General features: G+C 45.1%; 1 protein-coding gene across 2 annotated transcripts in view; it reads right to left on the bottom strand.

The window, feature by feature from the left end:
* EEIG1 (estrogen-induced osteoclastogenesis regulator 1) overlaps positions 1–23,513 on the bottom strand; it is a 126,633-nt gene that overhangs the window by 84,354 nt on the left and 18,766 nt on the right. For both annotated transcript variants that reach the window (XM_068248389.1, XM_068248388.1), the window contains exon 2: positions 4,301–5,055. In XM_068248389.1, the coding sequence (XP_068104490.1) occupies positions 4,301–4,446 (146 nt within the window). In that variant the 5' untranslated portion in view covers positions 4,447–5,055. The remainder of the gene's footprint in view (positions 1–4,300; positions 5,056–23,513) is intronic.

Raw genomic sequence — 23,513 nt, 5'->3', positions numbered from 1 at the left:
TCCTCCAGGTCACTGTGACATAGGCACTTTCCAAAGATAAATGGAGATCAGCTGGCACAGTACTCAGGGTCATTGAACCCTATGTGGGTCACATCTGGCAATGTACACTAGCATATCCTGTCACCTAGTGTCTGCCAGTGAGACAATAGACATCCATTTACATTTCTCTGAGTACTCAGTCTGGTTCTGTGAACTCTATCAGGCTTATTGCATGTAGCAGTGCATACAGTAGGACAGGGGTCCCCAAACTTTCTCGGTCAAGGGCTGAGTCAATATACTTCAGACTGCTGGGCGGCCGGAGTATACATGAAATGTAGAAAACATTACATTGAGCCTAGGTAGTGTAAACTATTACCTGTTAACATGTGCAGCCCTTATGTCTCCCATTTATCCAAATCCAATAGTATGCCCCCCCCCCACACACACACACACAGCATGTGCAGATAGTATGTCCTGCCACACAGAGAAGCAGCCATTCATGTGGTGCCCAAAGAACATTTTTGCTACAGACAGTGAAGCATACCCAGGCGACAACCTGCAGTCCAATTGGACCCATGTGGATGGATGATGCCAGCACTGCTATTCTCTATGTGGGTCGCAGATATTTAAGATGCAGTGGGTCGCATCTATAAATAATAGATTTTGAGAGTGGGGGGCCAGTGAAAAAGCCTCAGGGGGCCGCATTCGGCCCGCGGGCCTTAGTTGAGGACCACTGCAGTAGGATGTGTGAGGGATGTATATAACTGTGTACCTTGTACTGCTGTTCTCACAAGCCCTTCACATACAGAATCCTTCAGAAATATACACTGCACTGATTGAGGGAAAATAACTTGAAACAACTGTATACAAGATTAATGATTTTGTGTAATTAGCAGCTATTAGTTTTCTTTTAAGTGTACCTGTAAGGGCAAAAAAGGGGTACTCACCTCAACTCCAGAGGCTCCACCCATCCTCCTCCTCCGGCCATTCCACCACTGCATCCCCTGAAAGACCATCAATAAGCCCTTGTCGATGGCATGCACATGTGTAATAGCACAAGCTTTTTCTGCCTATCCCCGAGCAGATCTGTGCTACTGCGCCAGCGAGGTTTGGGGGTTTCAGCGCTGGAACGACCTGACTGAGCTGTATGGGGGAAGCCTCTCCAGGATCCAGAGACTTCCCTCTCCTGAGGGGAGTATCCCAAATGCACTGCAGCAAACCTCACAGGTTTGCTTGCCTTGTTTGTTTTATATACATATAAAACACAATAATTCCAGAATTTCTAACAAGTAACTGGCAGGTTGAAATGTATACATTTATACATTGGGGGCAGTGGCGGTGCCGATTCCCTGAAGATTTAGCAAAAGTTCAAACAAATGCATTCACAGATTTACTCATCCAGGCACAACGGTTATCCCTACAGCTAAATTAAAAGCCAGGGTTTTAGTTCACAGAAGAATGCATTCTTATGCTTAGTCACCTATACTGCGTAGAAGTACCCAGGTAAACATAGGTGTCCTAACTCTGGCCCTGTAACATGCATAGTGCAGACATGCAAACACATTCATTGCATCAAACCTATCAATGGATTAGGAGCACACATCCTAACTTCCTCTCCTGGGAAAGACAGTGCATCTTACCAATCGCACAAGGGAGCTAACGTTATGTGTCCATGTGCACCATGCACATACACCAGCATAAGCTGTCTGCATGCTGACAAACATACAGGGGAAGGAGGGAGTGCACCAAATTGGACCCTAGCCACAGGGGTCAATGATAAGAATAAACATACATATATCCAGGCACATCACCTCTAGTTAGGACATTAAATAAATTATTAGGGAAAGGAAGGTGCTGAAGGGGGTGTGGCTGTTTCTAGCCACACACCCTTCAGCACCTCCCTTTCCCTAATAATTTATTTAATGTCCTAACTAGAGGTGATGTGCCTGGATATATGTATGTTTATTCCCTGAAGATTTAATGCTGAAATCGGATGGGAATCGGCCTGTAGTGTATGGGCAGAATCGACAAGAGACAAATTTATCTCTATTCAGATTAGATTAGAGATAAAATTGGTCTCTTTGTCGAATCTGCCCATAATCATTAGGTCTATGGGCACCTTTATTGTACACTATGTGCCCATGGGAAGATTTCCCACCCCCAATTCCTGTACTTGGTTATCCCACTACCTTGCAGTAAAAACCTGAGATTTTTTAATGTCTCCTCACCTCTGAACAAAAAAAAAAAAAAAAAAAAATCTAATGGCCCATACTCACGGGCTACAACTGTCGCCGCAACCACGTGGCGCGCGCGTGTTGCGGCGACAGGTTGCCTGAGAGTATGGCACGCGCACCCCGAACAGTCGCTGCTGTCGCCAGGCGATTGGCGTGGTCGCCGCAACTGTCGCTAGTCCGCGTGTGTATGCGGACTAGCGACAGCAACCTCTATTCAGAACACGGCGCTTACGGCGGTGGGGGGGAGGAACGTCGGCGACAGCTTCCGTCGCACCGCTGATCCCTCTTCAGCGTGTGTACGCAAAGGGACCTGGCAAGGAGCTATCGCCGGCCTGTCGCGCACACGCTCACGTGTGCTAGCGACAGGCCACAAACGTAGCCCGTGAGTATGGGCCATTAGGGCTCTTTCACACTAGGAGCTGATCCGTGCGTTTTGTCGGATCGCTCCTAGATTGAGTTTAGAAAGGTAACATGAAAGTCTATTTGACTTTCATGTTAACTTTCACATTAGACGAAGACTTCCAGAGCGTTACGTTTCAACGCATCTGAGAGCTTCGTAACATCCAGCCACGGCATTTTCCCATCGGGTAAATTAGAACTAGCACTGCTCCACCGCACATAGCAACAGGCCATGTAGCCAGTAAGCTAGTGACGTGTCTGTACCGTGTCAGCCCTGCAGTGTTGCCAGAGGGATCAGGTTCTGATCCCCACCAGCTAACATGCCTCGTCCTGTACAAGGCTTTAGACACGGTCATTATATAGTCTAATGTCCCTATTGTAGTCCAAGGCCAATTTTGAAGGAAGATTCCTAGCCACTACGCCACCATCTGTATTTTTCAATGTCGCTACACACCTGTTATATCTTGCTCTGCACAGTCTGCCACACCATGATGGCTCTACATAAATAATATTTTATTATCTAATAATTATAATAATAATAATAATACCCTCTCAATTTCAGATAAGTTGTACTATACTACACCCTCGCTATTCGACCAATAACAACACTTCGATCTGTAGAGGGTGCTGTGATTGGAGAACTGTTCCCTATGAGGTTTCCTGCTGCGTTTCATAAACTAAAGTAGTGATGCAAAAATTGCATTGTATGTATCCAGCATTAACTACAGACATCTGCAGGGGCAACTCTTTATGATGTTGATAGCAGTATTACATCTGCAGTCTGGATACAGACTTGATATGTCAGGCCATGCAAAGCACTATCTAGTGACTACAATCTGCACAGCACTACAAAAACACACAAGGGATGAACTAAGCAACATAAAATAAACTATGGACAGGTAAAACAAGAGGGGTCCCCCTAAAGAGGATACAAAAGCAACCAAGTCAAATAATACTACATGGGTAACTGGTATACTTTGAGAAGTGGTTGCTGCAGCAGACAGGAAACACCTGTACAGACATAGGACTGCCACCTCATATGAACATTGAAGTTAGATGTCTATGTGGTATGTTGGAAACAGATGTACAATATAAAAGCGCAACTGGTCAAATACATAACAGAATGATCAATGTGTTCTCATTAATATTTCCTAACATGCTTGCAAATATAATTTTTCATGTCACTGATCAATAGAAAGTTCTACAGGGCAGGTCAGGACTAGCTTCAAAGCTTAAATTGCTATTTGCCTACTGAGTGTCAATTCCCACTAAGTATAAACACCAATAAGTCAATACGACCCTGAGCTGTCAGGAGTCAGATATAATCTATACTGCCTGCGAACTTCGCACTACTATATTGTTCTCTAGTTAGATTACCCGGCCTGCGTCTATTTTTAGCTTACAATGGAAAATAGACCAATAAAAATGCTAAATATGTAACCAACAAAAGGCCCAATTGACACTCTTCACATTGTGCTGCATGCAAACAGGCCAGCCATTCAGAGAAGCTGCCAAAGGCACAGAGAGACTGAAAGATGAAAAAGAAGTGGTAGCAAATGAGGGACTATTGCCCATGGCAACCAGGGTCATCTTTCAAACACAACATGGGATTAAACTAGTTGCCACGGGAAACGTCTCCAGCACCACTGAGGTTTTCATACAGTAGATTGTGTTTTTGTGACACTTACCTGCTAGACAGACTGACAAAGTCCCCTCCGTCCAGCAGTCTGACCTTACAGAAGAGGACCCCGTTCACAAAAGGGACAGCTGTCAGCTCCTCCAGGGTAAAGACGGTCTGGAACTTAAATTTCTTCTTCTTAGTCAGGAAAGCCATGAGTGATCCCCCAAGACAGATTTCTCCAGGCGTTTCGGGATAAGAGAAAGCAGATGGGACGTAAAGGATTACGGAGGGGGGGATACAAAGGAATTTTCAGAAGCCAACTTCTGAATGTCACGTTTATCTGCCGTCAACTTTTATGTATCTGTGATTGGGGTGTCCGGCCTTCCTTCGGGAATGGGTGCCCCAAGAATTTATCAGAGAGAGGAACAGTCTTTGGAGCATCTCCAGGGGTAGGAAGAGAGGACCCGCAAGCTCCAAACCAGCAGAGGAGGGGTCCCTGGACTGTATCTTCTGCACTATCCCTTTCCTTGAGAGGTAAGTGACTTCTTCCTGGTAATTCCTGAGGGTCTAAAGTCTGGATGGCTCTTTTATCTCCGATCAGAAGCAATAGAGCTTGTAATCTTGTACAGTCGCCTCTCTGCTTCTTCCTCCTGAGGCTGTGGAGGCTCAGCCAGTGAGCAGCAGGAATCTGAACTCAGCACTAGACTGCTAAAGACTCCGCCTCTACCGGCTCTGTGGGAGGTGGAGGGGGGAGGAGAGCAGCTTGTCTCTGTATCCAGCACCCTTCTCATAGGCACATCTTCACCCCGATCATCAGCAGCGCTGCAACAAAACAAACACATCACTGTCTGAGCTGGAGAAAGAGAAACAATCTGCTGGCAGGAGAAAGCATTATCCCTATCCTGAGATGGATCTGATGCTTTGTACTGTCCAGCTGTCAGCCCTAAACAAAAACAACAATGATGTGAGCATCTGCAAAATGTGAAAATGCTCTGGAATGATCTTGTAGCTGTTTGTTTGACTTTTCATTGAAAGATGCACTAAAGTGAAAATGTTTGAGATTCTGCTACTTCATTAATAGGGGTTAATATAACAGCAGCAAACTAAAATCCTCAATATACTCTGTGGCAAGCAAACGCTTGAAAATGGCATTTTAAAGGACACCTGAAGTGACTTAAGGTGGCCATACATCTCATGACGGCCATTGACCATCTGATTCGATTAAAATTAGGTCAGATGAAAAAAAACTGGAGCTGCCAAGAGCATGCCTGATCGATTATGCGACCAATTTTGGGTTGAAATTGGTGGCATGTATTGATCGGACATGCTGCAAGATGTAGGACAGACTTGCCCGATTGGGTGTGCGGTGGTAACGCCATGCGATATTGGGATGAGCAACAAACGAGATAGAACCCCTGGCGTAGGTAAGTAACCTCACACTTATGCTCTGTTTAGGACTCTGTATAAGGAAGGAGGGCGGAAGGCACTCGGGGAGAGAAGTGAGCCACCGTTCCATCATGCGCCTGTGGGCTCGTGCCTACAGTGCCTTGTGATAAATCCTGCCCTGCCAACCCCCTCGGGATGTAATGCATCACAATGATCCAAATGGTCACGATTAAAAGTAACTGTCTGTTGCGTGTTCCACTATTTTCCCTGCATGGTTTAGTGCAGCATTTTGAATGAGCTCTAACATGTACCTAGGTAATCCGCTAGATCTGCCCCTTTCCTGTAGGCTTTGCCACGCTACAATGCCAATCTTCACATATGGCACAAGGTAGACAACTGTAATGTCTTGTTTTGCTATTTGAAAGCCACCGTTAGACAACATGACTAAACAGAGCAGATGTACAGAGATCTGTTCTCCGATGCAGTTATTTATACAGATCTACCAAGGTCTATGTATAGATCCACACATCACAGTATACCTGCCTACATAAGTAAACAGCCATATTTATCTAAGCGCTAAACCTCTGCAAAGAAGCATGGGCTGCCATATGTGCTCTAATCAAGCAGTCTGAATGGAGCGGTGCTCATATTAATACCCAGAAAACTTTCAATAATTCACAACTTAAAATAAGTGTGTGTTTCTCCTCTATGCAGACAGTCCTCTGGCTATGCAACTACATAGTCAGTGACACCAGAGAGACACTGCAGAGCCACAGGTGTCACCAGAGCTAGCAGTCATCAGAATTCTCACCAAGTGGTGCACATACACAAGAAACCATGGCTGACTGTGCTTGGACAATTACTTGCCTAGTAATTGAGCTGACCCTCTACCTTCTGAGTCAGAACAAGTATGCAGATCAGGAGACCCTGACTCCACTCTGACTCTACTGGCTGCATGCTTCTTGCAGATGTGTGACTCAGACAGTACTGAAGCCAAAAGATCAGCATGACACCCAAGCCACTGGCAACGTGTAAGAGAAACTGACAGACAGCACTGTGAGACACGTCTGAGAAAGCTGCACACTGCCTCTCCGTGGCTAATAGACACTACGTGATGCTGAGGGCACACCCCATTCCCTTGCACCTGTCATCACACTGGACCTCATGCATGAAGCTTCTGGCTGAAGAACTGTTTGTTCTTGCCTTCTAGCTTCCAATATGTGTCCCTTTTAAAGAGGAACTCCAGTGACATATAATAGAGAGCAGCACATTATTCAGCATACCCACTTTTACGTTAATTTTCAGCCTAAGAAACACTTCCTGTAGTTATATATTGCTAGTTGGTATGTAGCCCCACCCATGCTTACCCTAGGCTGATTAGATATGCAAAATTCTCCTCCCAGAGCATTCTGGGAGACCAGGCATCATTTTAAGGCCTCTTTTCCACGGACTGTTGATAGGCAGTGAAATGCTTCTCAAACTCTCACAACTGCTCACTGCTGCCTGGTAATTGCTTGTTGCTGCATGATAACTGCTCGCTGCTGCCGGGTAACTGCTCACTGCTGCCTGGTAACTGCTTGCTGCTGCCGGGTAACTGCTCACTGCTGCCTGATGACTGCTCACTGCTGCCTGGTAACTGCTCCCTGCTGCGTTTGCGTCCGCGATTTGGGCAGCCCAAATCTTGTGATTCAGCGCACTTTGTGCTTGTAATTCCTGTTCAATAGAACGAGAATCACAGAGCAATCGCCCCTGAAACGCTGCTGCGATTAATCAAAATCGCAACTGCTGCAGTGTGAATGTATCCATAGGGATACATTGTAGCAACACTTTGCTGATTGCTGGCAATCAGCAAAACGCTGAATAATCGCCCCAATGTGAACCAGCCCTCAGATCTGCTTGCTGACCCGATTCCCGGGTCTCCGTTGGTTCTTGCGATCACGGTTTCCGCAAACGTTTTGCCATGATTGTTCTGTGATTTTTCAGTTGAGGTGGAATATACTGTATATGCAAACGCGCACATCGTGCGGGAAAAAGTGAAAAGCTGTGAGAATAAAAAACACATGGAAAATTGCGGACTGTCACAACAAGCATTTTCCGAGGGAGGCTAATGACTTCCATGGCCTGTCGATTCATGCGTGTTTTGTCGCCGGCAACAAAACGTGCACAATCTCAGCTACTGTGTTCTCTGCCTTATGGTGCCCATACATGGTACAATTTTTTTCATCCAATCTTACCATTTCTAAGTAGTATAAGGGTAAATTGAGTGAATATACTGAAAGGATAATTTAGGCAGTACCCTTATATTACATAGAAATGGTAAGATTGGATGAAAAAAATTGTACCATGTATAGGCACCATAAGACTCCTTGCACACTATGACCATTGCATCGCATCAGACAATATCATCACATTGTGATGCAATGATATTGCTATTCCGCTAGCACATTGTGTGCGTTGCGGTGCAATGTGGTGGGTTTTGTCAGGGTAATGCACTGCATACAGTGTGTTTATAGGGTACCGTGTGCATTTACAGCAGCAGTGAATCATACATCAATGGTGCTGTATGCTTCACTGTATGTATCAGAACGTGACGCGTCCAGTGTCTAACGTCTGATGTGACTTTTCGTTAGCGTTGTATTTCTACCGCAACGCAGTGCACATAATGTGCAATGATCCCGAGTCCTCTTTTCCATGGATGGCCGAACAGCTCGTTTATCAAGCAATTTAGCCATTTGACATGCGACAGCATTACCCGCAGGGATGTGGAGTCAGTACAAAAATCATCAGATTCCAACTCCGACTCAAAAACACACGATTGGTTCACACGATGGCCAGGGGCCCCGGACCTCTAGGCTCCTCAGTTTATGAAACCACCAACTCCAACTCCAGGTACCCAAAAATTGCTCTGACTCCTCGACTCCGACTCCACAGCCCTGGTTAACCTGGTGGCGAAAAACGCCTCACGTCTATACACAGCAACTCCATGCTCAGAATAATGCAACTACATGGGGGGGAATTCCCCACCTTCAGCTGCCTGTGGAATAGAGGCCTTAGTCTTCCCTTAAGGCAGCCACATATGACTAATGTGACAAAGTATAAGGAATGGGGTAAGTTCCCAGGCCCCTCACATCTGAAATCCCTAACATCCCATTCAATGTGCAGCCCCAGATATACCCCCAGCAACCATGCAGCCCATTACATGCATTGTCAGTAACTCTGAATCCTGTAACATGCCTCATGAACTCTGCACTTTATAGCATGTGCTCCATTACATCTCAAGTCCCTTACATATGCCCTAGTCATTTTTTTTTTTTGCTCAGTACAAGTAAATTACATTAAATATCTAAATGTGCCTCCATTATGCGTCCAGCAGCTTCAAAGGCCCTCATCTTTATGGGCAGCATGGTGGCGTAGTGGTTAGCTCTCTCGCCTTGCAGCGCTGGGTCCCTGGTTCGAATCCCAACCAGGGCACTATCTGCAAAGAGTTTGTATGTTCTCTCAGTGTCTGCGTGGGTTTCCTCCGGGCACTCCGGTTTCCACCCACATTCCAAAAACATACGGATAAGTTAATTGGCTCCCCCTAAAAAAAAAAAAAAAAATTGGCCCTAGACTACAGTACTTACACTACATAATATAGACATATGGCAATGGAAGGGATTAGATTGTGAGCTCCTTTGAGGGAAAGTTAGTGACAAGATATAAATATATACACTGTACAGCGCTGCGTAATATGTCGGCGCTATATAAATACTAAATAATAATAATAATCTTATTACCGAGCATTAAGTTCAGCAGGGTAGCTCACTATGTACCGCCTAGTGCTCCCATATATCTCCATACAGTATATTCTCTTGCACTGATCAACTGTGGAGTGTGCAGAGTACATATAACAAATTTCCTGTGCTGTAACACACATCACACATGTAACTGTTCAGGGAGAGAGACTTAAAAGTCACTCCACAGGAAAAGGTTATTATATGTACCCATCAGCACTCTCCAATCCTGGAAAGGGAACACAGACATGTCCAGAAGGAGAAGAGACTAGAGTGGGGGTTCGAAGATAGGGGCCTGTTGAAAAGGTGGCTTGACCACTTGCCCAAGAGCTGATGCTGGAAGGATTAGAACCTCTGTTGGGGTTGTTTTGCCATCTTTGTCCTTAGGAATTGCCTACACTAGCCTCTGCAGTGGAGATGTTGGGTGGGCACATTCCCCTCCGACAAAGTCTGTCTTAGCAGCAATGAAAATACCAGCTCAAGTGTGAGACAGGAGGCATGGATACAGTAACTGCAAGTCAGGCTTCTATAGGGTGAAGCCCAGACTCAGTAGTATGCCAGAGCACTCTGCAGCCTCTCTTATCAAACAGGAACAGCATAGAGGATGGTAGCAATAGGCAATATGGCACTGTTTCAAATTTCAAGTACACCTGTCCTGTCCTAAGAAAAATATATCATTACTTACGCCCTGCATAATGGACATCGTGCTGATTCTCTGGCTATACAACAAATCACTCAACTGGAACAAGTATATAAATGAGGTTTCAAAATATCCTTATCTACCTACCTCTTCCAGGGGATTGATTAAAATACTATACACACAGCAGAATATATTCATCCAAAAGATCAATCAAAATGATGTCAGGTGACAAGTTAATGGGCTTATAGGTACGCCCAATACCAGCCACCTCCTCTTCACCAGTCCTGTGGTTACAAACCTGACTGCTGTTACATTTCCCCGCAATGGCTTGCAGCCGGATGCTTCTTGCTCTCCACAGCACAGTACATGCTGCTTGAGCAACTAATTATTTGCATGTACAGTATATGGCTTTGTAATATTCTCTGTATCACATTACAGAGTACATTGAACAATTCATGTCGCGACGGCTTCTTTCACATGGGAAGTTGAAGCAGGTGAATTTACCACCTGTCAGCGGCTCCCACAGACGGACAAGACAAGAACCATTTAAAATTGCACTTTTCTCCTGGAGGACTCAAAACACCTGAGCTGCAGCCACTAGGACACACTCTATAGGCAGTAGCACTGTTAGGGAGTCTTGCCCAAGGTCTCCTCCCACTGCTGGATAGTGTACTGGTTAAGGGCACTGGTCGGGCGTTAGATAGCATTTGGCAACTGGGGGTGGAAAGGCAAGGAACACAATGGGTCACATTCGAGCACTGCTGTGTTCAGACACTGTACGATGCATTGTTTGTTTTTCATGGGGTTGCAAACGCTGTGATTCAGGTGCATCAAATTACAGCTGAATGGCCCTCAGTGTCCAGCAGATGGAAGCCTAAACTGCCTGATGATTGCACAGTTCAGCCACCTGTACAAAAAAGACCCAACTGTCCCTCTGAGTGGCTCACAATTTAAATAGAAAATTGGACCAAAAATTGAACTTTATCCCAATCAGTAGCTGATACCCCCTTTTACATTAGAAATCTATTCCTTTTCACAAACAGACCATCAGGGGGCGCTGTATGACTGGTATTGTGGTGAAACCCCTTCCACAAGTAACCCCTCCCACAAGAGAAGTTCAAACTTTTGTGGGAAATAGCTGTTTACAGCGGTTTCCAACTGCCAAAAACCATGCAGCAGCTACATCACCTGCCAACAGTAAAATGTTCACTGGAGTTCCTCTTTAATAACCAAAGCATAAACATAGTCACAGTCTAATATCCTTAATGTAGACTAGGGTCAATCTAATCAGTTTGCCTCTGTGCCATTTAAAGGCTACCTTAGGTGACATGTTACATGATGAGATACACATGTGTATGTACAGTGCCTAACACACACAACTACGCAGTGTTTCTTTTTTTCTTTCTCTGCCTGAAATAGTGAAACATCAGATATGTAAGTGGCAGTTCCTGTCTGAGTCAGGAGTGGGTCAGACTACAGTGTGATCCTCACTGATAAGAAATTACAACTATAAAACACTTTCCTAGCAGAAAATGGCTTCTGAGAGCAGGAACGAGATAAAAAGGATCAATAGTTCATAGATTTTTAGCTCTGGCATACTTCAATGAATGAGTCATTGAACAAAAACAATAAAACAGTAAAAACTTAAAAAGGAGATTTAAAGAGGAACTAAAGATCTTCTAAAAATAAAGAGTTTAATTTACCTGGGGCTTCTGCAAGCCCCTTGCAGCCATCTATTCCTGCGCCGGTCCTCCATGATTCTTCGTTCTCCAGCTAAGTTTTTGCCGAAGGGCCACTGCGCCTGCGCAACTCTGGCCACACGTATCCTTCTTCGCGTTCTAGTCTGCAATAGCGCTATTGCAGACAGGAACGAGGAAAGGGGATACGCTTGGCAGGGCTGCACAGGCGCAGTGGACCCGCCTCGACGTATAAGTCGAGTAACGAAACTAGCTGGAGGCGGGGAACGGAGAATTGTTGAGGAGCAGAGGCAGAGGGGAGGCAGAACATTGGGCACCCAGAAAAGTGGTTAGTAAAATATCTGTAAATTTACAGATATTCTACTACTAAGTGAAATTAAAATATCAGTAAGAGATACCGATATTTTACTACAGCTAAATATAACCATATTCTCACAATGAATACTCCCACTTCCAATGCCTAACTTTAACGAACCCCTACTCACAGCTTCCACCCCACAACTAAACTTAACCCCCCATGGCCAATCTTGCCCCACCCCCACCCCAAACACCCCCCTCATGCTAACCTTAACCACCCCCGACGCCAGTCCGTAGGAAAACATTTTCAAGTGCCGCCACGGGTGCCCATAGAATTTTAAACTATAGGGGGAAATTTGGGCGCATGCAATGCAAAATATGGTAACAAATAGCAGGTGCAAGCGCCAGCTATCTGTAGCCGTATTTTGCATTGCAGGCGGCTGTGAGTGCTCACATTTCCACCCACAGCTGTTACTTCTATGGGTGCCTATGGCAGTGCCCAAACGTCTGCTGAATGCAGGCGCCCACATTTCCTGCTTCTGTATAACTGCACTTCAGGAATACATACATAGGCAGTTGGGTAGCAGGATAGCTACTGGATTTCTGGAAAGCACAACATGCAGCATTCAGAGGCCGGCTACCACTGCAAACTGCATGGCATGGCAGTTAGGCTAGATACCCCCTAGGAGCGATTTCTAATTGATAGTGATTTGAAAAAGCTCTTGCTAATGCAATGCTATGGGGGATTTTAATAAAATGACATCGCTCAAGTGGGATCACACCCATAGCATTACATTAGCAAGAGCTTTCAAAATCGCAAAGTGCTCAGAAAAATCGCTCCTAGTGGGATTCTGGTCTTAAATGTCTTCATATTACATTTTTAACCTCCTTAGCGGTAACCTCGTGCTGGACACGGGGTAAGCCGCTGCGGAGGATTTCTCAGGCCCCGCTGGGCCGATTTGCATAATTTTTTTTTATAAACGCAGCTAGCACTTTGCTAGCTGTGTGTTACCTACGATCGCCGCCACTCCGCGCCGATTCGCCGCTACCCGCCGCGTTAGAGGGTGCCCCCCCCCGCCCCCGTGTGCTGCCTGGCAAATCAGCGCTAAGGGGTGGATCGGGACTCCCTCTGACGTCACGACACCGATGATGTCATTGCGCCCGTCACCATGGCGACGAAGGAAGCCCTCATGGAAATCCCGTTTAGAACGGGATTTCCTGATGCGCCTGATCGCCGGAGGCCATCAGAGGGGGTGGGGGGGGGGGGGATGCCGCTGCTCTGTGGCTATCATGTAGGCTAGCTACATGATTTAAAAAAAAATAGTGCTGCGCTGCCTCCCTGGCGGATTTAATTGACCGCCAGGGAGGTTAAATAATGAATGCTGTTTATGGGTTTTTTTCCACTGGTTTTCCAGATCCTCGTCTGCTCCATTTGTAGGAGATATTTGGATGGGAAGGCAGGGCTGTGGAGTGGGTACAAAAATCATCTGACTCCTCAGCTTATGAATCCACTTACTCCAGGTATCCAAATTACTCAGACTCCATAGAGCAGTGGTCCTAAAACTAAGGCCCGCGGGCCGAATGTGGCCCCCTGAGGCTTTTTTACCGGCTGCCCCCACACAAAATGTATTACTTATAGATGCGGTCAGCTACATCTTTAAATATTGGTGGTCCACATATAGAATAACAGAGCTGGCACCACCCATCCACACGGAAGCCACAAAGCATCAATTGGCTGGTTTCCAATTAAATTTCACATCAGGTGACACTGCTGTCCAATTGGACTGCAGATTTTCACCTGGGTATGCTTCACCGTCTGGCCTGCAAAGATTTCTACAACATTTTATGTATACTCCGGCCCCCCAACAGTCTGAAGTATGTTGACCCGGCCCTCGGTCCCAAACGTTTGGGAACCCCTGCCATAGACCTTGCAGTGCTATGGAGTGGGTACAAAAATCATGCAACTCCAACTCCTCAGTTTCTGAAAACACGGACTCAGACTTCAGGTACCCAAAATTGCTCCGACTCTTACTCCACAGCCCTGAGGGGAAGACAGCATTGGTGGTGGTAAGAAAAAGTTAATAATGCAAAAAACTTATATGTGAAGTGCACCAAAAAATTATTGAGCATTGCAAATACTGTCCACAAAATACGCATAAAAAATTAGCATGAAATAGGATTAAATAATAATGCAACTATCCTTACAGTTATGCTGTAATGCAAATAATCCATCTCTCTGATTCAAGTCAGACGGACAGCTAGAAAAAGAGAATGTTCAAAAAAAAAAACAAACAAAAAAAAACCCTTCAGTACCTTCATGCTTCAATGAGTTCTACATCCAAAATGCACAGGCACCAAAACAACCAGTTTAGGCCTGCAGGATCGGATTACCACGTTGTGTAACCTGTAATGGGTTCTTTAGTACTGTTCTCAATAATCACAACTAGCTTAGCCTGGAAGAGCGAAAGTCCATTTTCTGGATGCAGCAGGAGCAATTTACTGAGCAACGAAATGCTTTTCAGAGCTCTGAACAGCAGAAAATAAGCAATGTTCCAGCTCTCCTCATAAAACATCAAAGTTCATGGAGAATTACAGGGAGTGAGAACGGCCCTGCCCTGAGTTCCCTTGTGACCGACCATAATTTCGTTTATATCCCAAGTCAAGGACAGGCAAGGGAGATGTATTCTGCCTGTAAACAAGCAGAGCTGCACTCCAGTGGAGGATAGCCAAGTCTGTGTAATGATCACTGCTCTCACTCATGGAAGGAGGAAAACTACTCTGCACTAAAAAGATTAAAGCCCAACTCACAACAAACAACTCTATTTGATCCAGTTATGGGTTCATTAAAAAGCATTAAATGTAATTTTATATATAGCTGAGTCATCTTGAATCTGTCTCCTGTATTCCTTTGTGTCCTGGCTCTCAGATGGGAAGGGGACAAACAATGCTGCCAGTTAAAGTGCACTCGAGGCTAACCTCAGGTTAAAAAAAAGACGTACCGGTAGTTTTCTAAGAAGAAGGAAGTTTCTGGATCCTGAGGCTGGTTTCACACTACACGGTGTTCCCTGTCTGGCATCCGTCCAAACAGGAAGTGAAGCACGCTTGCAGTCACTTCCTGTTTCGGGTACGCGGAAGTGCATGGAAGTGTCATGTAAAATTACGCTTCTGCGCATGCGTGCCGCGACGTTACAACGCCAACGTGTTTAAAGAACCCTGCTTCGCCATAGACTAACATGACTTCCGCGCTGAAGCCGATCGCTGTGCGGTAACATAGGTATGCGCTAGTGTTAAATCGGGCACTTTCATCCCCATAGACTTTCATTAGGCTGCGGTAGCAATGCGGCAATTTGTTGCACCGCCACGGTGTGAAACGGTCCTAAAGAGGATTCAAACACCATCCTCCTGTCCACTGTTGCTGAACAAAGGCTCACCGACAAGGACTTGACAGAATTAAGATTGGGGTCACGGTCCCCCTTCAGGCACGAGTGGCTCCGTGCTACTGTGCAGGCATTGCTGAAGAGGAGTGTGGCCTGGATCTTCTGGAGGATCAGGCAAGCTGCGGCAGCAACAACACAGGAATCCTCTACAACATCCAGAGGCTTCCCCATTCTTCAGTTAGGCCTGGAACCCACTGAAATCCGCAAACGCTAAACGCAACCGCTAGCCTTTTGTATGAGCAGTTTGCAAGCGGATTCATGCTCGTTTTAGGGAGCGGATTTAAAAAGTGTATTTTATGTGTCAGCGGTTGTGTACAGTTTAGCGATCGTTTTAATCCTGATTGGTCCTCTCAATTTTAATTTTGTTACAGTGTGCTGTAACTTCAAAACGCAAGCAAAACCGCTTCGTTTACATTTCGATAAGCGACTACGCTAGCGTTTGTATACTTAACATTGAAGCGCTAACGCTCCCAAAATGCTGCATGTTCTGCGTTTGCGTTTTTTGGAAACGCAAACGCTCCTCTGGAAGTTGCCCCATCCATTAACATTAGCGCTAGCATATCGCAGCGCTGCCAAAATGCTCACAAAGCCGCTCTTGTGGTTTCCAGCCCTAAGTATTTATTTTCTTACCCAAGGATACCCTTTAGTTCCTTTTACAGCAAACCTGAAGCAAAAAAAACCGTATAAGATAATGAATTGTATGTGCAGTACAACTAATGCTGGGAATACATCATACGTTTTTTCGGTAGACAGATGGCTCGATATATAATTTCCAACAGGTCCGATCTGATTTAGATTGTTTTTCTGATCGATTTTGTCATAGAAGTGAATGAAAATCGATTGGAAAGTAAATCTGCCAAAAAAAAAACACATTTGTGTATTCCCAGCATAAGAAATACAATATAAGTACCAAAGAAAATAGGCTCATATTTTCCAGTACAGGAAAACAGTGGCGTAACAATAGGGGATGCAAGGGATGCAGCCGCAGTGGGGCCCGTGGGAGGAGAAGTCGCAGGGGGCCCCTGGAGAGTGACAACTAATGTTTGGAATACACCATGAGTTTTTTTGGCAGATAGATGGACATCTGATCTGATTTTGTTCATTTGTCTGATCGATTTTTTTTCATTGAAGTGAATGGAAATCAATAAAAAAAAAAAAATAAAAAAAAAAAAGGATTGGAAAATCGATTGCACAGTAAATCTGCCGAAAAAAACTCATTGTATATTCCCAGCATTGGAACATGGAGAGAAAAAGCTTTCTGCTCTTTTCACAAGTGGACTAGTGACTGCATCTGCTCAGCCACTGATAAGTAATCATACAAAGATTTGTAGCCATTCCCTATTCAGTGTGCAGCAGGGTCTTGTGTACAGAACCCTGACCCCAACCTCTCTACCCCTCCCAAAGTGCTCTGTACAGTAGTGATGCTGGAGAAGTCTGCAGAGCCAGTTCTGCTCCATCAGAGGCAGACAGAGTGAGTGTAATATGAAGCTGGGACTGATCTGTCAGTTTTCTGTGTGCGTTCTCAGCACACCATACGTGTCTGTATGTGTGAAAACATGCACATTTTATTACAGAAGTTAATGTAATTGATAGAGAAAATGCGTGCAGTGCTTCACTGATGTCAGTTTTTATCTGCATGGGGAAAACACATTGAAGTGTGTACTAGCCAATTGATTAACACTGGTTCTTGGGTGGCCCAACTTGGGTGGAATACAGTTCTGTTTTCTGAAGCACCTAAACAGTCAGGAAACAGGGAGAGAAATCTTGTGATAAGGTTTTACTGCAGAGAAGTTTAAAGGGTTATAAATTCTGCTTTGTTCTATAGCTTAGAATACAGAGTGTGGTTTTAAAACTGCAATTGTGACATGCAATGTTATAAAAATTTTTTTTTTTAAAAAAGCTATACAACTGAAAATAAAAATTTGACTTTTCTTTGCTACTAATGCTCCATCCATTAGCTGTACTAAACATGCAATTCATCAGATCAAGCGTTTTTTCGCATCAGGTTTGCTTTAAACCTTATATTACAGATGGTTCTTAGCTTATATGGCCAATGCAAAATTCTAGCAAGTGTACGGTGGCCCTGATGCGCCGCCGGCCCGCTCCGTGCAGCTCTGTTGTGTTTCATAACCCCCCCCCCCCCCCCATAGCTCTGATTTTCTTGCATATCACACACTATATGCATTGCCGAAATGCACACAGCAATGTATATACTGTGAACGCAGCCTAGTAAGTAAGAACTTAGTGATAAGCAAGGGTTAGTGTTTTGTCATGCACACATACTGGTAAAAGGTCAATGGGAGGGTGGCTCAGACATGTAAACGGTAACCATTGTTTCCATGCAGAAGAATGAGTATGATGACTCATCAGTGTGCTGCTGCTATGCACAGTCCTGTCAACACACAGTCCCCCCCCCCCACCCAAGAAACAGCCTGACAAGTTGCTCACTTTCTCCCTGGTACAAGTCTATGGGGTAGAGACACGGACCACCAGCCCTACAACAGCAAGGATCTTAAAGGACAATTGAAGTGAGAAATATATGGAGGCTGCCATATTTATTTCCTTTTATACAATACCAGTTGCCTGGCAGTCCTGCTGGCCTATTAGGATGCAGTAGTGTCTGAATAATGCCAGAAACAAGCATGAAGCCAATTATTCAGATCTGACAATAATGCCAGAAACACCTGATCTGCTGCATGCTTGTTAAGGGGGTTATGACTAAAAGTATTAGAGGAAGAGGATTAGCAGGATAGCCAGGTAACTGGTATTGCAGCTTCCATATCTCTCTTGCTTCAGTTGCCCTTTAAGCACAAATTATCTGCAGTGTCATAGTTTTCATGTGTTCTCTTTAGGGGGCTACAGTTAACATTTTAGCCTGCTGTTTCTCTTACAAGTACAAATTTTAAAAAAACAATACTTTTTTGTACTGTAGTGACTAACTGGGGTGGGGGCAATATGATGGCTAACAGTTTATATCACATAACTTCTGCCACGAGTAAATGACAGGTGCACTTCAGTAACATAGTAGGGCAGGCTTCCGATAAAGCCAGCATCATGATGTAGTGTCAAATGACGTGTTGATATTGAGACTCGCTGCGAGATCCCATGACAGAAATGTCAGTATGTGACACAATATGACACCCACAGGCATGACTCTGCCTTTCCCACGGTGACACAGTGACATAAGCATCACTCCTACCAGTTCTTGGAGCAGCGTTCATCGATACAGAGGGTTTAGTGCCAGGACAGCACCATACACATGCCCAGCTTGCTATGGTGAGGTTAGACGGCCTGAGTAAAGCAGGATTTATTCAGCATTATTCAGAAAACTAACACTAAGACCTGACCATTGACATGACACCAGGAATAGCTGAAACAGTGATGTCAGTCATTTTGGACAATATTTTCTGCAAGAAATATCAGTAAATCGTTCTTGGTCGGAGAACAGATCCGCTAGGGTGGTTTATTTCAAATATTAAGAGGATCACATATCCATGTGACAAAAATGGTCAACTAATATAGCACCAAGGGGATATAGTACTAAGAGGCAAGATCAACTCAGTCAATTTCCTCTAGAGTAGTGATCTACAAACTTGGCTCTCCAGCTTTCAAGGAACTACAAGTCCCACAATGCATTGCAGGAGTCTGACAGCCACAGTCATGATTGATAAAGGCAAATGCATTGTGGGACTTGTAGTTCCTTAACAGCTGAAGAGCCAAGTTTGCAGATCACTGCTCTAGAGTGTGTGTAGGAACCACAGGCCTCTGCAAACCTGTGTAAAGTACCAGATCTCTGTAAAGCACTAGATTTTAGTAAACTTCTACTGAATACCAAATCTCAGTGACTCTCTGTAGATCTCAGTGAATCTATGTAGGGTAATGAATCTCAGTGAATCTCTGTAGAGTAAATCTCAGTGAATCTCTGTAGAGTAAATCTCAGTGAATCAACGTAGAGTAATGAATCTCCGTGAATCTCTGTAGAGTAACAAATTTCAGTGCATCTTCAAGCAGTAGGGAATATATGTACAGTAGGGCTGCACGGTTTATCGGTTTAAAACTGAAACCGCGGTTCGTGGCAAGACGATCTGCTGATCGTGAGTACCTTCGGTTTTTCGGTCCGCTGTCTGTAGTGTACCTTGTGTCTGGCCCGCTGTGCGCGGATTGGCCAGAAGCAGTGAATATGTATAAGTGTTAATGAGCGGGGGGCGGATCCACTCGAGCGAGCGGCTGGGCACATACAGCTTTACCAATCACTGGATAGCGATGGAATGACGGCAGCGGTATGCTCTGTACAGCTCCGCCTACCGCTGCCGTCATTCCATCGCTATCCAGTGATTGGTAAAGTTGTATGTGCCCGCTCGAGTGGATCCGCCCCCGCTCATTAACACTTATACATATTCACTGCTTCTGGCCAATCCGCGCACAGTGGGGCCAGGCAGACACAAGGTACTACAGATAGCGGACTGGGCAGTGCGGGCACTATGAAAGCTGCTGCTGCACTAGATCGTCAACATGAACTGCCCCCCGCTGCGCTGCCCTAAAGTGCAAAAGCATGTTTTGAAAAATAAATAAATTAAAAAATAAAAAAACATCGAAAATTGCAATTTCTGAGAGAAAAATCGCAATTTCGATTTTTCCCTAAAATCGTGCAGCCCGTATGTACAGTTAATACTTGTTGATTAGAAAGAAACATTTTAGATGCATTTTCTCTGCTGTTCATTTATATTATGCATATCTCTGTAGATTTCCAGATCTCTGAATATTTGTAAATTGAGTAAAGCGCTGTACGTTTGTTAGCAAAAACCTTCATGCTATATGTACGATTGCATCTCTGCCAATTCCAGCATCCTTAGCAGACCTGCATGAGTTTTGTTACTTCATAATCATGCCATGATGAGTATAAGTTAAACTTGTGTATAAAGAGATCACCCTGTACCGGAGTAAAACAACCATTACAGTTTTCCGCTAATGACTATCATTTCTGTGTTCATGCATAATAAATTAAGTTTTATGTCTTCATTTAATTTGATGGTTTAATGCGTTGTACTCCCGGTTTCCTGGCCTGTACTTCCTGTCTTCCTCTCTTGATTCATAGCAGAGAGATTTCAATGTTCGGTTCTGTCTTCTATCAGCGGTTACACTCTAATCTACATCACAAATTTTAATATTAGAGGATTTTAATATTAGAGGCAGTGTTCTCCCCAGACTCTTTTAGCCGGGTGCTCCACCCGGCTAGTTTTGGTGAGCACCCGGCTGTCATCGGCTCACCTCTTCCTCTGCTGCAAGCAGAAATGTGCAGAGAAGCACTGGCCCTGCATTCTTTCATCTCGCCCCACCCGGCTACTTTTTCATGCCACCCAGCTGGAAAAAAATTCTGAAAGAACACTGAGAGGCATGCACTGAACATGGCTGACATGTAGCCCCCAGGAAACAGTCATCTACACTGGAAGGAGACAACACCTGGCCTAAAAATATTCATAGGCTCCGGAACTCATGTTCCCAAAATAGCAGATCAGCATAAAAAGGATATATTAACAACAGGGTGTGCTACAGCTATGGCGGTGTGATAGCCATATCCTGTGGATAGGTCGGCTGTCTCTTCTGTACACACTGCACAACTATTTTTCAAGCTTGACTAAATGTAAACATAGAAGCACAGTAGTGCCCAGCAACTGATCAAAACAAACCTGGGACAAATCTTTAAATATAGAATTTTCCCTAAAACTCAGGGACAGCAGGGTGACTAATGAGATACAGAACTGGTAGCAGTGAGTCACACTCAGTCACCACCAGCTGGAGGAGGCAGAGCAGACTCAAGTCAGTAAAAGCTCTAAAACAGTGGTTCCCAACCTTTTTGGAGTCGTGACACATCAAACCAAACGTTCAGATCTCCGTGACACGTAGACTAAATGCATGTAATGAGAGACAGCGTTTCCCCACTAAATGCACATAAGAGACAGCGTTTCACCAGTAAATGCAGGTAATGAGAGACAGCGTTTCCCCAGTAAATGCACATAAGAGACAGCTTTTCACTAGTAAATGCACATAATAAGAGACCTCTTTTCACCAGTAATGCACATAATAAGAGACAGCTTTTCACCAGTAAATGCACATAAGAGACAGCTTTTCACCAGTAAATGCACATAATGACAAACAGCTAGTTGTCCCCAGTATATGTAGCCAGGGATATATGTGCCCAGAGGTATATGTCCCCAGTATATGTAGGCAGGTGTATACGTGGCCAGTATATGTAGGCAGGTGTATATGTGCCCAGTATATGTAGTCAGGGGTATATGTGCCCAGTATATGTAGCCAGAGGCATATGTGCCCAGTATATGTAGCCAGAGGCATATGTGCCCAGTATATGTAGCCAGGAGCATTTGTGCCCAGTATATGTAGCCAGGTGTATATGTGCCCAGTGTATGTAGCCAGGTGTATATGTGCCCAGTGTATGTAGCCAGGTGTATATGTGCCCAGTATATGTAGCCAGGTGTATATGTGCCCAGTGTATGTAGCCAGGTGTATATGTGCCCAGTGTATGTAGCCAGGTGTATATGTGCCCAGTGTATGTAGCCAGGTGTATATGTGCCCAGTGTATGTAGCCAGGTGTATATGTGCCCAGTGTATGTAGCCAGGTGTATATGTGCCCAGTGTATGTAGCCAGGTGTATATGTGCCCAGTGTATGTAGCCAGGTGTATATGTGCCCAGTATATGTAGCCAGGTGTATATGTGCCCAGTATATATGTCCCCAGTATATGTAGTCAGGTGTATATATGCCCAGTATATGTAGTCAGGTGTATATATGCCCAGTATATGTAGTCAGGTGTATATATGCCCAGTATATGTAGTCAGGTGTATATATACCCAGTATATGTAGTCAGGTGTATATATGCCCAGTATATGTAGTCAGGTGTATATATGCCCAGTATATGTAGTCAGGTGTATATATGCCCAGTATATGTAGCCAGGGGTATATATGCCCAGTATATGTAGCCAGGGGTATATATGCCCAGTATATGTAGCCAGGGGTATACGTGCCCAGTATATGTAGCCAGGGGTATACGTGCCCAGTATATGTAGCCAGGGGTATATGTGCCCAGTATATGTAGCCAGGGGTATATGTGCCCAGTATATGTAGTCAGGTGTATATGTGCCCAGTATATGTAGCCAGGGGTATATGTCCCCAGTATATGTAGCCAGGGGTATATGTGCCCAGTATATGTAGTCAGGTGTATATGTGCCCAGTATATGTAGTCAGGTGTATATATGCCCAGTATATGTAGCCAGGGGTATATGTGCCCAGTATATGTAGTCAGGTGTATATGTGCCCAGTATATGTAGTCAGGTGTATATATGCCCAGTATATGTAGCCAGGGGTATATGTGCCCAGTATATGTAGCCAGGGGTATATGTGCCCAGTATATGTAGCCAGGGGTGTATGTAGTCAGGTGTATATATACCCAGTATATGTAGTCAGGTGTATATATGCCCAGTATATGTAGTCAGGTGTATATATGCCCAGTATATGTAGCCAGGTGTATATATGCCCAGTATATGTAGCCAGGGGTATATGTCCCCAGTATATGTAGTCAGGTGTATATATGCCCAGTATATGTAGCCAGGTGCACCCCCCCCCCCCCCCCCAGGAGGAGAGAGCGAGGGAAGGAGAGCGGCACCCCAGGGTGCTCTCCCTCCCTCGCTCTCTCCTCTGGAACGAAGTGCAGTGGCTGGCAGAGGGGCGGAACTTACCTTCCGTGTTCTCCGTCTGGTCTCGTCGCAGGATGATTTGCCACTACTCTGGTCTGATCCAGACCAGAGCAGCGTCTGCGGTACCAGAACTTCCGGCGCTTGGAGCGACACGGAAGGTAAGTCCCGCCCGCTGCAAACGCCTTACCGCAGTTAGCTCCGGAGGAGAGAGCCAGGGAGGGAGAGCACTCTAAGGTGAGAGAAGGGGGGGAGATGGCCCCCTTCTCCGCCGCTGCCCACAGCTCTCCCTCCACTGCGCTGCTTTCCTCTGAGAGCACGGCGACACATACCCGAAGCTGCCGC

The sequence above is a fragment of the Hyperolius riggenbachi genome, chromosome 8 (genome assembly GCF_040937935.1).
Source record: "Hyperolius riggenbachi isolate aHypRig1 chromosome 8, aHypRig1.pri, whole genome shotgun sequence".
NCBI classification, from domain to species: Eukaryota; Metazoa; Chordata; class Amphibia; order Anura; family Hyperoliidae; genus Hyperolius; species Hyperolius riggenbachi.
Note: the sequence above shows the minus strand (reverse complement) of the source record. Positions and strands in the feature narration are given on the sequence as shown.